Source organism: Strix uralensis, chromosome 6, assembly GCF_047716275.1.
Source record: "Strix uralensis isolate ZFMK-TIS-50842 chromosome 6, bStrUra1, whole genome shotgun sequence".
In the NCBI taxonomy this organism is placed as follows: domain Eukaryota; kingdom Metazoa; phylum Chordata; class Aves; order Strigiformes; family Strigidae; genus Strix; species Strix uralensis.
Window position 1 is genome coordinate 43,618,609 of NC_133977.1, and position 13,099 is coordinate 43,631,707.

The window sequence follows — 13,099 nt, forward strand, 5'->3', positions numbered from 1 at the left end:
GGTATATGTTTATAAATATATATGGAATTTTTTTGATCTTGCAGTACATCGCAGTACTTAAAGTTCTAAATGATGGTCAGAGTGGGCATTATTTTGTTCTGCTCTAACTGTAAATATGCTTTATTCTAGGAAATAAGAAAGAAAAGCAAGGATCGGAAATACTGACTATGTTGCTCCAGGCGTTAAAAAACACTGTTAGATCAAATTCCCTTCCTGTGCAGAAAGTACTGGTAAGTTGGGTGGGTTTGTCTGTTTTTTAAAATCTCATTTCTTTTTCATGGTCTGGATTCTGACTAGTAGCAGCTTCTTGTGTCTAACTTACAGTCTCTTCAAATGGTCTCTTTAAAAGAGATAACTTTTTTGATGTAAACTGAGTTACACTGTTCTCAGCAGATGGCCTAGTGTTGCTTAAGGGTTTCTTTCTTTAAAAGTGTTTTTCAGATCTATCAGCAATGCTCACAGAATTGAGTACATGGTTCTCCTGCCGGAACCTTCTATTTTAAAGCACGGTTACTTTCATGATGGATTTTTTTTTTACTAAAGCGAAGCAACTGTTACAATTTTGCTTTTACTTGTGATGTTACTTAAAATATCTGAGCCCTCAGGAAAATAAAATTTACATACATTTTCTTCTTTTCCTCTGCTTAGTCCCTCATTGATATTACTGTTAAGGAGTTGCCTCCGAAAGTATTGGGATCACCTGCTTATCAGGTTGCTGATATGGATCTTTTAAATGTAAGTCTGAATTAATTCCAGAACTTTGTCTTTATTGATGCTGAAAGGTATTGGGATGTCATATTTGCAGAGAGGTACAGAGCACTTCATAAGTGAGATCCAGATCTTTTAGGAAATAACTATATTCAGTGTTCCAGAATGCAGACTTTGTTTCCAGCCCTTGCTTCTAATGAGTAATTTAACTAACTAAAAAGGGGTACACTGAAAGTGGTGTAATAAGGAAAGAGATTACTCATCATCAGGTCGTGTTTTAAAATATGTAGTTGCAGATACTTTGCAAGGAGAATGCAGAGTCAAACTGTGTAGTACTACTTATATACTGAAAACTGATGTTTTTGGTAAATGTTCTGAAGTTAACAGAAGGAAGTAAAGAAAGGTAGAAAGTGTTACTCCTCAGGAAAAATTAAATGCACAGAAGCAAAGCAGAGTGTGTCATGCTAAACAGAGTTATTCCAGAGAAAGTTCAGAAGTCACAGTGAACTAAAGGCCAAAGCCTGTTGCAGAAAGTGGTGATATTCTTTAGCAGTGAAAACTACTCTGTTCTGCTTCAGTCCTCATGGGCCCTGACTGGAGTGCTGTGCTGTGTGCTGCATTGGAAGGCAGAAACAGATGATGGCAATCTAGAAAATAACCACAAAAGATAACTTGTGAGAAAAGGTTGAAATGACTTTTTTGTGTGTGTGTGTTTTGTTTGGGGTAGAGCAGACTGAGTAGGAGCAGTGTAGATTTATTAGAAGTTTAAAAGGTAGTTTAGAGACATTTAGAATTGGATGATGATCAGCTCTTCTGCATCGACCACTAGACAGGGGGTAGCTTGTTTATTTTGCAGCAGTGGAGACAGAGCTTTCTAGCCTATGAAGGTAGCTAAACGTTTACACAGTTAGCTGGGGAATGCCCAGAATTCATTTGGAAGCTTTTAAAAGTAGACAAATATCTGTGAGAGACAACCTAAGTGTAACAAATGTAAGCAAATGCTTTGACTCAAGTGAGTAGTATAAAATTTTGTCTACCAGAACTGGCTTAAGAGCTCAGCTCTCAAAATCCGTCCCAGCTTTTTTCCCTTCTGAGTGTTTTATTTACATTTGGAGGCTTTCCCTGACTTGGGTACAAGAGTGAAAATTTTATTAGGGTGGTTGAAGTTTTGATTGGCAGGTGTTAAGTGCATTTTGTTAAATACTTTAACGTTAGCAAACCTGAAATACTTGTGATAGGTTTTAACAGAGGTTGTCCAAAAGATGTCTTGCTGAAACCTTGAAATAAGCAAATCTCGGGTTGCTCCATCTTGTTCCAGGTGTCATAATACACATTGATTGCATTGGGTACACCTGCCTTACTGTGGTGCATGCAATTTCAAGGCAATACTAAGTACTTTTAAACAGAAGTTTTTTGCTTCATCTATAGAATAATTGGTATTCTGCTGAAGCACCAGGATCTAGCAGAAGCTTAGGTTTCCAGCTTTCCCTCTCGTTTCTATTTTGAAGTGTTAGAATTGACAATTTTGGACGACTTGTAATTAATTGTAAATTTCTGGCTTAGAGTTAAATATAGTATATAGATACACATGTGAGGCAGTAATTTCATCTGATCAATGTATATGTTGTTTTGACCTCTTAAATTTCTCTTATAAGGGAACACCGGCCTTGTTCTTAATCCAGCTGCCTTTTCATGGTGACATCTTGGAATGCTGTGTAACAGATGAGAGGTAGGTGGTGGTGGTGGTTGTTTAGAATGAGCTTCCCGTAGGCGACTTCATAGAAGTTTTTCCTAACTTGAACTGAAAAAGTATCATACCTATTTTAACTTTCTTCCCTAGATTCTTTGTAATTCTAGAAACACTTGTGGGTTATGTTTTATCTGGGCCTACATCTCCGCTGGCTTTCAGTGAATCTGTGATCTGCATTATTAATCAGAGTGCAAAGCAAGTAGGAAATAAGGAGCATCTTTGGAGAATGTGGAGCATTGTTGTTAATCCCCTAACCGACTGGATTAATCGGGTATAGTGGCATTTTGTTCTCTTCCCCAACCCTGTTCCCCAAAAAAACCACAGGAAAACTTTGTGCTGATCTTTTATCTTAATGCATTTTCAGGAATTAAATGTGTTGAAATGGTAGTAAAATTAAATAAGCCTTGGTAGTATTTATGAAACTGGAATGTGTGCAGCATTTTTTTTAAAAAAGTCTCTAACTGGAGTATGCACACTTGTGGTGAGGTAGGATGAAAGGCAGTAGAGGGATCCAGAGTGTGGTTTATAGTGATTCCAGTCAATGAGGATGGTCACTCTTAAGTACAGTGTCCGATATAGTGTTGGGAATGGTTTTCTCCTTTTTTTTTTTAAGATTATAAATGTGTTTATAGATATACTTCAAGCCTTCATGCCTTGGCATAGTCTTGCTACAAAGGATGGAAACTTGCCCTCCAGGACTTACTAACTTTTAAATACTAAGGGGCTTGTTTGCTTTACGTGAGAACATAATAAATACCAAGTTGTGACATTTAAGACATAATTAGAACAGTGTTTCTTACTAATGTTGGACTTCTTGATTGGAAGCCTTAATAACAGCCATATAAGCTGTAATATTCCACCGGTTCTGCAGATTGCTCACGAGAATTACAGGGACTGTAATGTAGGAGTTGAACTAACCCTCGTGTAGTAATTGGACCTAAAAATCTTAGAATTTGTGAAGAAAGTTTTAGGTGCTTTAAGTAGGTTGCTGTCATCACTTCAACTGAAATAAGTAAAAAACACATCACATGTTTTCTAACTGTTTTTATTATTGAAATTAAGTTATTTTGGAATTTAGAAACATTGCTTTTTATCTCTTCAGTAGCATCAGCCTGAACTCTCAAAAGAAGTGAGAATAGCTAATTTCAAAGTGCCGCTGGCAATTTAGCTTGCACAGATCTTATGTACACTGTAAATGTATTAGAACAGCCTCATTTGTCATCTAAATTTAGCAGCTTTGTTAATCAGAAACTTGTTTTCTCATTGCAGACTAATGAAGTAAATCAGGGTGATGCACTGGAACACAACTTCAGTGCTGTTTATAGTGCATTGTTGCTCCCGGTATCACATATCTTCCCCGTTCAGGAATTTCCACAGGTAATAGTGAATGCATAATATTGATTAGAAACAATGTGGGTTTTATAAAACCTCTGAGGCACTATCTGATAATCTCAGAGTAGAGTTTGTTACCGATATGTATATACATTGGACTACTGCTCCAGGGTTGGAATTCTTGAGTTACATAGGTTGTGACAGAAGAAGAAAACTTAGAGCAAGTTTTTATCTCTATGCACAGACACTGATATTTATAAACTTTTTCTTTCTGTTGTTAAAGCCAACTATGAAATCCTTGTTGCGCACTTGGTCAGACCTGTATAGAGCATTTGCTCGCTGTGCTGCTTTAGTTGCAACAGCAGAAGAAAACCTATGCTGTGAAGAACTTTGTGCCAAAATAATATCTGGGCTAGAAGGTGAAACTCCAGTAGTGAGTATAAACCAGTGATATTGAACTATATAAGTACTTTAGCAGATATATTTTAAATTAGATGTAAGAACCTATTGTAAACTCTAATGTAGTACTTTCTATAACTTAAAGTGTTTTGGGTGAGACTTAAAGCTGTAACAAAATTCTTGTTACCAGTAGAAGTTGGAGTTGATCTAGAAATGGATTGAAAGAAGAGAGTAAAAATAATTATAAAGCTTAAATATTAAAATAGCAGTTAAGCACTCTTTGGATTTTGTCTTCTAACTAATTAAGTAATAATGGTTTAGTGAATGTCATCACCATGGTAAATATGCTTTGTCCAGTTGAAATGTGTGTGTTTATAAATAAAGTAGCTTCAGGCTGAATTAACAAATGCCACAAAACCGGACATTTTGATTAGGAAGGAGGAGAGAGTAGTGCTGTAGCTTTCAGCCGGCGTAACTGCTATATTCCTGGTACTGTCAACCTTGGAGATTAAAATTTAAAGACTTTATTTGTAAAGCTTTATAAAAGAGAACGCCTTTACATTATTTGTCTTGCCTGTTTGTAATGGGGAGATAAAGTGTCAGTGAACATTAGCTTTGGAATGTAAAGTCCTTTGTGCTTCAAAGTTGACTGTCTTGAAAAAATACTGTGAAAGGAACAAATAAGAAACAGATTAGGAAGAAAAATGGAATTTGAAAACATGTAATTTGGAGGATTGCATCATTATAACTTCCTTTGGATGCTGCTGTATCCTGATGATAAGCATCAGTTTTCAAAAATAAATAATTACGTTGCCAAACTTAAAATAATTTAGAGCTTCAATATGTAAGTTACATTGAAACTAAACTGGGTTTTGCCCCACATTTGTGATAGATTAGGAAAAGAAAAAAGCTTTGACCCCTCTCTGTATGTACTAGAAATCGATTGTGCTTCCTGATTGTCAATGACAACCTTATTGCTGTGCCTGCAGCGGGTTTTCTGAAAGTCAGGCTTTGTACAGGAACCGAACTTAAGCACACAGTGGCATTTGGTAACGTCGTCTGCTAGACAGCTAGTACCTTGAACCTTAATACTTCTGATGCATCCTCTTAAATCTGACACCTTCTTACAGCTGCCTCTTAACTGGTTTTGCTTCTTTAGATAGTATATACTCTTATCTCTTACTTGTATAGAATGGGAAGGCTCAATCTTCAGCTTGTGTAAATGTGTGTATTTTAAAATGTAATTTTACCTGACAATGCAGACAGATTCCGTCCACTTTAAATTTAAAAGCTGTTTGTGTTGCTGTCCTGAACGGCCAACATGATTTTTTCTGTCACTGTTGCTCTTTTGGGCTTTGCTGATGACTTCTGTTTCCTCCTCAGATGTTTTCAATGATGGATGGTCTCACCCATATTTTATCAGTTGTGGTTGACTGCATCAACTTTGCACCATATGGTACTAAATATCAGCCAAAAAATACATGTAAGAAAATACTTGAATATTGATGTTTGTGTCTTTCTTCCAGAGCTGGTTAAAAATTGGAGTTGTTGTAGATGCAGAAGTGATGACTAGGGTATCAGTGGTCTGTATGTGCTACACATACTGTCTAAGCACTGAAGGGATTGACAAAAAAGTCATTAAAAGGAACTAAAAATACCATCCAGTATGCATATTTGAGTATTGGATCTCTTCTATTTGCTGAGTGGTTGAGTAGTTACTGCACAGCCTGACAAAATACATCTGAAATGGATGTAAATGTTGAGGCTGCTTTACTTTTCAGTTCCCTGTAAAACCCTGCTGGTTTCTGAAGTTGTATTTGATCTGTTGGCTATGACTTCATTTTCACACATGAAATCTGCTTTTGCTTTGTTCAAACGTAATCTGAAGAATTAATGCTTGATCATAGTCCAGTCTAATTATATAATATCTGCCTAAAACTGATGATAAGAATGTAACATTTTCAAGGCTACTGCTCCTGAAGCTGCTTTGCATAAAGTAGTTGTGAATAGGTTTAACAGAAGACAAAAGGTCATTGTATGTAAAATGTTCTTTGCTTTGTTTTCTACTCCCATTTACAACTACTAAAGCTGAAGAAATAATTTACAAAATAATATAATTCAGTATAAAACTTGAAGAATTTAGAATTTCTCTGCCCCGTATGAATTTGTTATAGTAGGAAGGCATTGGGTTGGACTGCTGAATGAAATGCTTTAGTTGGAAATGTTGATGAGGAAAAACATGATCAAAAGTTCACTTATAAGTAAATAAACTGATAAAACTTGATACTTCCCCTTCCTGTTATTTCACCTGTTCCAGAATTTATGCATATCAGCTAGAATGTGTAGAGTGGTTGCTGTCTCTTTGCAAATAGACATTAAAGATACTTAAAAGCATAGTCATTTGTATGACCAACCATAAATATAAATAAGAGGAATAGGAATCATATCTGTAGTGGCATGATAAAATTGTGCATCAAAAAATGTATGTCCTCTTTAGGTCTGGTTTTAAACTATTTGTATGTAGTTAACAGTTTGGGGATCAAAGTTCTGTTTCTCATGTAGATAAAAAGTTCAGATGTGTTTTGTGTAATGCATGTTGGTTAGGAAAAAAGATTAACTTTTTTTTTTAAATGTTAGCTCCACAGACACCTACAGATTGGTCTAAGAAGAAAAAGGAACCCCTTGGAAAGCTTGCCTCTCTGTTTAAACTCCTGGTGATGTTACTAAACTCTTTCCATGTGTTCAGTTCCAAAGAAATCTGTTCAGAAACATTGGTCTCTGTTGGTCCTTCAATTCTTGCTATTCTTCACAACATCATCAGCCACGTTTCATTGCCTTCAGTGATTGGGACTATGTTTGCAATTTTTTCAAAACCCTTGGCAGTGTTTTACGAAAAAACAAAGTGAGTATTTTAAGAATGGTTGGAAAACTGGATTCATTGTATTGCTGCGTATTGGTGAAAATTTTTTGTGGTCTGTAGCAAGCAGTGTGTTTAAATATAGCTCAGGGTTTTTCAGAGCTTTGGCACTAATATGCTGAGAACTTTCAACTCCTGCCAAGTCTCTCGCCTTTGAGAGCACTCTGTATTTTACTAGAGTCAGCCTAGCTAGTAGGTACTATTTTTGTAGGGCACCCAAGTGCTGCAGAAAGAACGAGTCTGTAAGGGAGTCGTTGAGAACTCGCTGCTTTCTACAATGGCTGTGTAAAAACTGGGGTGCTGGGGTGTACGGGAGCTGAGGTGCCTGTCAGGAGCGGCCTGACCTGCCCATCGCAGGCTGTGGCCCTGAGCCCGCAGCTTTTCTTCAGAAATAAAACCAAACCTACCTAGTCCTACACAAAAGGAAACCCGCAGGACTTGGGAAAGCTTGGTGTTTAAAATTGCTGCCTCTTTAGAGTGAACATATTCTCATCCCTGCAAGACTGAAGTGTTTGGTTTCCCCCTGCTGTTTATTTTCACTGCAGCAAAGATATTTGTTAACAATAATTTTGTTTTCTAGTGGGCAGGAACTGCGTAATGTTTTGTAGGAAATAGAGACGTCATGATTAGTTGAAGTGTACTAAAATCCTGGAAGCTTTAAGCAGAGAAATACTTGTTTGTTTCTGTGTGCTTTTTTTTCCCCATATGGCTTTGTTTTTTTATTTTTAAATTGTTGTAGGCTTCTCTTCCCAGGACACGATGGAATTATTAGTGGCTTGGTGGGAGGGGGCTGGCAGAGGCTTGTCTCAGATTTGTTGATGATGCAAGAGGTTACGCTTTGCTCGGGATAGGGGAAAGAAATGGAGCCCAGCTTTGAGTGTTCTGGGAGGAGGGAGGATAGGATAGGATGCTGCTGGTCAGCCTCTAAATATTTTCTCAAAGCTTTTACTGAAACTTGAAGGCAGGCTGCTACCACTAATCTAAAATTCATCAGGAGTCCCTGTCTCAGAGGCAAGAATCCACTTGTTCCTTGAGTTGAACACCACCTCTCTCCATCTCCCATCTCATCTGCCTTTGTTGGAGCCTTGTCTTTCTTAGAATTACCCATTAAATGGGAGAAGTGAGTGTTTGATATATATTTTTGAAGGAAGGCATATGCCAGCAAGTATAAGTTTGGGAAACTCTTCAGGTTGGATGTTGCAGGCTTATAAAGTGAATTACTAAATGCAGTTTTCTCACATTTTTCAGGATGGTGAAATGGTTTTATTTCCATGAAATTACTTAGTTTAAGTGGTATTTCAGCTTTTTAATGCAGATATTTATGGGGCCTGGGAAATCTGTTTGGGAAAGGGTTAAGAGCAACACAAGGCAGAAGTTACTTCAGAAGAAAACCTTTATGCTTGTACTAATTCCTATTGATCTTTCCATTAGTTTCTCTCAAAGTTAGCATATATCAGTGGGGGTTAAAGGATGGGCTTAGTTTATTTACATCAGGAAATTTTTTATCACCCAGTGAGAGGCTTGTTTCACCACACTGTTTCATCAGGTTGTATATTAAAACTAGTGTGCAGTGCTTGAGTGCATTATGTGTTTAATTCTTATGCTTGGGATAAATGAGACAGCAAAATATAACTTTTTTGTTTGTTTTGGCAGGCTTGCTGATGTATCTAAAGTATACAGTAATCTTAACAACAAGGTAAATTTGCTAGAGAAATAGCTGGGGTTTGGGAAAATGTGTGACACCAGAGTTTTGCCAGTCGTCCTGTATTCTAAAAAAATAAAATAAAAAATTGTAATGAGGGTAGAGACATCCACTTTTAAACAACTTATTTTCTACTGAAAAGGTAGCTAAGGGGAGGACCACTAAGCTTAGCTATTGGACTTTTCCTGTGGTGTGGCGTTTAAACTTGTTTATTCAGGCCATACTAATCTATGGGATAATAATGTTTAAAATAATGTTTTAAACTTTTAAATAGTATGTGCAATATTTGAATTAAATAAAAAAGGTATTGTTTCTTCCCTCCCTCAGCTTGAAAAACTACTGGCCGAGATTATCCTGTGTTTACAGTCTCACTGCACTGGCTCTTACGACAGTGAACTGCTCGAGCAGCTTTCTCCATTGCTCTGTGAAGTATTTCAGCATAAGAGCAAACAGATCCGCAACCAGTGTGCCCACTTCTGGAATGCAACGTTTGCGAAGACTCAATCGTTAACATATCCTGAAGAGTTAAAGTAAGATACGTATTTTTTAATATTTATCTATTTTTAAAGGGAGCGATCACAGGTTACGTACAAATGTGTTGGTGTTGGTCTGGTTACCACTTATATTCTGCTTTTTGCATACGCTGGGATATCTGCTGGTCTTGTCGTGTACCTTCCGCCCTGCTCTCCCTAAGTTTAAAATGCTCTTTTTGTTGAGCAGATCTGTGTTAAGCCAAGCCAAAAAGAAGATTCCACTCTTGCTGCCTGGTTTTGAAAGCATTGAGATAGCTGAGGACTGCAGCAGCCCATTCTCTGATGCGGTAAATATTTTGTTGACCCTGACGGGTGCTTCGTTGCGCGTAACTTCACGGGAGTTGTTCAGAAGGTAGCAGCGAGGTCCACTTTGGTTTTTGCTGTGGTTTGCCCTGCCCTTGCTTCACGTTTGGAATGATAAACTATGCTGCGTAAGCACAGTCAAAAGACTTGAGCTGGTTCTTAACAGTTTAGGCATTTTAAATTTGGAGTTCTACTAGCTTGTTTGAAATAACAAATTTTTTTAAGTTGTCCTCTATGTAATTTAGAGGAAAATGGGAGCGTGGGATGGTTTAGTTGTCAAAATTAATGCATCTCAGGATGAGTTTGTGAGCTTGGAGTTTCTTCATACAATGCATTCAGTGTATTTTTATTTGAGTAGATGGAAAATTCACAGCTGGATGCAAAGATAAGTGGAATGGAAGTAAAGTTGGGTCAAAAACAAGACTTTATATTGGCACGGACAAATGAACTAAAAACCGAAGTGAAAGACAAGTCCAGTGATGTGCACGTAACGCCCGCAAAGGTAAGGCGTTCAGATGGGTGTGACAGGATCAAATCCATGATGTTCTGCAGCAGAACATCCTGTGTGCTGCTGTAAATTCTCAGAAAAATAAACGAATTTTGTGATGCTGAAGTATTTTTCTTTCAAACTTACACGGTAGAGCACGCTTTAATTAATTTTCCTGTTAAAATTCTCTGCCAAGTTTACAGATTGCTGAGTTTTAAGGAGGGATCGTGGAGGGCTGCTTGATGGATGGGAGGAGTAGCAACCAGGTAGAAAATTCACACCTTGGTCTGGTTGCAGGTGGTGACAGTTGGGTGTTGAGGTGGATCTTGGGTTTGGTAGACCTGTACTGCATGCTCCAAATCTGTCACATGCACTAGGTAGAGAAGGGTGTTGTATTTGTAAGGAACCTCTGATTTAGTAAAGAACAGTAAATAATAACCTTTGTGAGTATTGAGGTACCTTCACCTCTTACAGCATTTGAGCTTCAGGGCACTGAAGGAAGTGCAGAAGGCACGTCAAGGCAGGGAGGAGGGGTTGCAGAATCCCCCCGAGGTGGTAGTGTTGGGGGGGGGGTGGGGGGGTAGAAATCACTCCTGAAGCAAATCAGCACCTAGTGAGGGATTTGTGCTGATGATTGTGCTGAAAGAACTGCAGTTGAGGACTGTTCCCTGTTTAAGGATGGCTGTATCTGGACTATGAAAACACTTCCAATTTCTCTATTTTGTTTCTAACCCAGGTTTTTTTTCCTTTCTCTAGTTGAAACTAGAATTTTCATCTTCGAAGACTAAAAGTGAGATACTTTGGGAAGAGGAGAAATCTGCTGATTTTGTGTTTATTCCTCTAGAAACAAAAGCAAGAATACTGACAGAACATCAAAAAGAAGTGCTTAGGTCAAAGAGGTCTGTAATTTATTCTGCGTTAATGTGAAGTGTCATTACATTGAGTATGTCAGATTGACATAACTTCAATTCCTGTATCTCAGCCTACTATAGGTAATTAAGTCTTACTCCTCCATACAAGTTACAAAGTTTAAAGCTAACAAAGTTCATTGCTTTGCTGTTTTAAAGCATCCAAATTATTCTCTGATCTGCATTTCCTATTTTGATTAAATATACTCTGTTATCTGTTTGGAGTTTGGTCATTTGGAGTTGACATTTTTACTTCATGACTCTACTTGCAATGTGAAATGGAAGATGTCGTTTTTCTTAAAACATGGAAATGAAAGGGTTTTTTTTACCTGATCTGAAGGAAAGGCTTCTAAATTTGAAGAGAAGTCTTATGTCAGCGGCATATTGGAAATTAGGATATTCCCAAGACTCATCTTAATTGGAAGGGAATCTTTGGAATTGTCCTCTTTTTAATGTGAGAAGATAATACTAGAGTATTTTCTGTATGCGGGCAGCAAAAACACAGTGTAAACAAAACTTGTGTACTGTAGTACTTGACAGGAACTCAGCTGCATTATATAGTGAGCATGTGTTGATGAGTTCTTTGCAGAGTGGGATCCCAGTCACAGCTTTTTTCCCCCCAAAGCATGTTTGAAACTATAAAAAAAAAAAATGCAACTAAAAATAGTGGCCTGGAGATAAATGATGATCTGCATCCACTTGGCAGTTTGCTCTGGCAGTTGGAGCGGGAGCCTGTAGCAGCTGGTTCCAGTATTGTGCCTTTTCTGCCCAGAACAGGGAGCAGAGCGTGTGGTCGCGCAGTCTCCTAGTACCCAAGGCCTCCTGCCCTGTGTTTTGGGCAGCAAGTCCCTACTTACGCACTTGTAGCAGTTTGAGTAGTCTTGAGAGTCTGAAAGTTCAGTCCACTTCATACGAGTATCCATGCTCTTGTGATTTAATGCGTTACATTTCCCTATTCTTTTATTTTTTTAAAAAAAGCGTCTGACTTCCCATTTCCGGGTTTGTTTCAGAGTTGGTATTCCTGTTATGTACAACAATTTGGACACATCACAAGATAGTACATTATTTTCTCAGTATACTCAAAGCCAAGAGGATTCTTTGTAAGTAAAGATGGCCAGTATATATGTTAAAGGTGTCCCCCCTTTTTCTGCAACACTTCTAACATAAAGTAAATTCTGTTCTAGGGAAAAGTCATCTTTAATAGAAAATGCAAAAGAAGATACTAAAAACGAGCCTCAGGTAATTTCTCATTGTCTAATGGTAATTAAGCTATCAGAATTACAATCATACCAGTGGTGTTTTTTTCATATTAGTAGCTGTGGTAATTAATGGCCAAACTCTTTGATTACTGGTTAAAATGTGGTTTTAAGATTGATTTGGAAACTCTTCAAGCAGAAAAATGTACCCCCTAATGTACTGGCTCACAGGAGTAACTTCCTGTCTCTGTATTGATTAACCTGTAAGACTCTTGAGAATATCTTCTTTTTCTCGGGCTTCCTCTATTTTTTTCCACAGCTGATTAATATTGACCCAGAGTCTGTGACTCTAGATACACCGAGAGCTTTTTTTTTTGTGGTTTGTATTTCATTCTCATCACCAGATTGAATTTAATACCATTGAGTGCTCTTTGTGCTGTGTTCTGCTTTATATCATTTACACTAGACAGGGCTGATCATTAAGCATTTTGACAATTTCAAAATGGGAGGGTTTATATAACTAGTTTTAGTGTGGATGTATTTAAGTTTTGTTACACAGATACAGGTATTACAGGGATTTACCGATCAGTGATGTCCTGTGTCCCACCACTGACTATTAAATATTTTATTGGGGTAAAAATACCAGAAAGCTGTAGCACAGGCTGACTGTGACTTGCTTTGATGCTGTTCTAAGAATCCTTTAACTGCCTCGCTTTACACTGGCACTCGTAACACTGTTGTGTTCTCTTCCGTAACACCTTTTTTCCTCAGCAGAGGCATTTGGTACACATCGTGATTTTCTGGAACTATTTTCACTTTTAAAAGTCCTCATGTTGATTTCTATATGACTCCAGTGGACAGTGC

General features: G+C 37.7%; 1 protein-coding gene across 5 annotated transcripts in view; it reads left to right on the top strand.

Annotated features, from left to right (window-relative positions):
• RIF1 (replication timing regulatory factor 1) overlaps positions 1-13,099 on the top strand; it is a 37,185-nt gene that overhangs the window by 16,267 nt on the left and 7,819 nt on the right. For 4 of the 5 annotated variants that reach the window (XM_074873847.1, XM_074873848.1, XM_074873851.1 and 1 more), the window contains 15 exons: positions 130-230; positions 649-735; positions 2,364-2,437; positions 2,549-2,729; positions 3,728-3,835; positions 4,074-4,223; positions 5,573-5,672; positions 6,827-7,091; positions 8,760-8,802; positions 9,136-9,338; positions 9,529-9,628; positions 10,003-10,146; positions 10,888-11,030; positions 12,050-12,139; positions 12,224-12,278. In XM_074873847.1, the coding sequence (XP_074729948.1) occupies positions 130-230; positions 649-735; positions 2,364-2,437; positions 2,549-2,729; positions 3,728-3,835; positions 4,074-4,223; positions 5,573-5,672; positions 6,827-7,091; positions 8,760-8,802; positions 9,136-9,338; positions 9,529-9,628; positions 10,003-10,146; positions 10,888-11,030; positions 12,050-12,139; positions 12,224-12,278 (1,844 nt within the window). The remainder of the gene's footprint in view (positions 1-129; positions 231-648; positions 736-2,363; positions 2,438-2,548; positions 2,730-3,727; positions 3,836-4,073; positions 4,224-5,572; positions 5,673-6,826; positions 7,092-8,759; positions 8,803-9,135; positions 9,339-9,528; positions 9,629-10,002; positions 10,147-10,887; positions 11,031-12,049; positions 12,140-12,223; positions 12,279-13,099) is intronic. The other variant, XM_074873849.1, reaches the window with a different exon arrangement.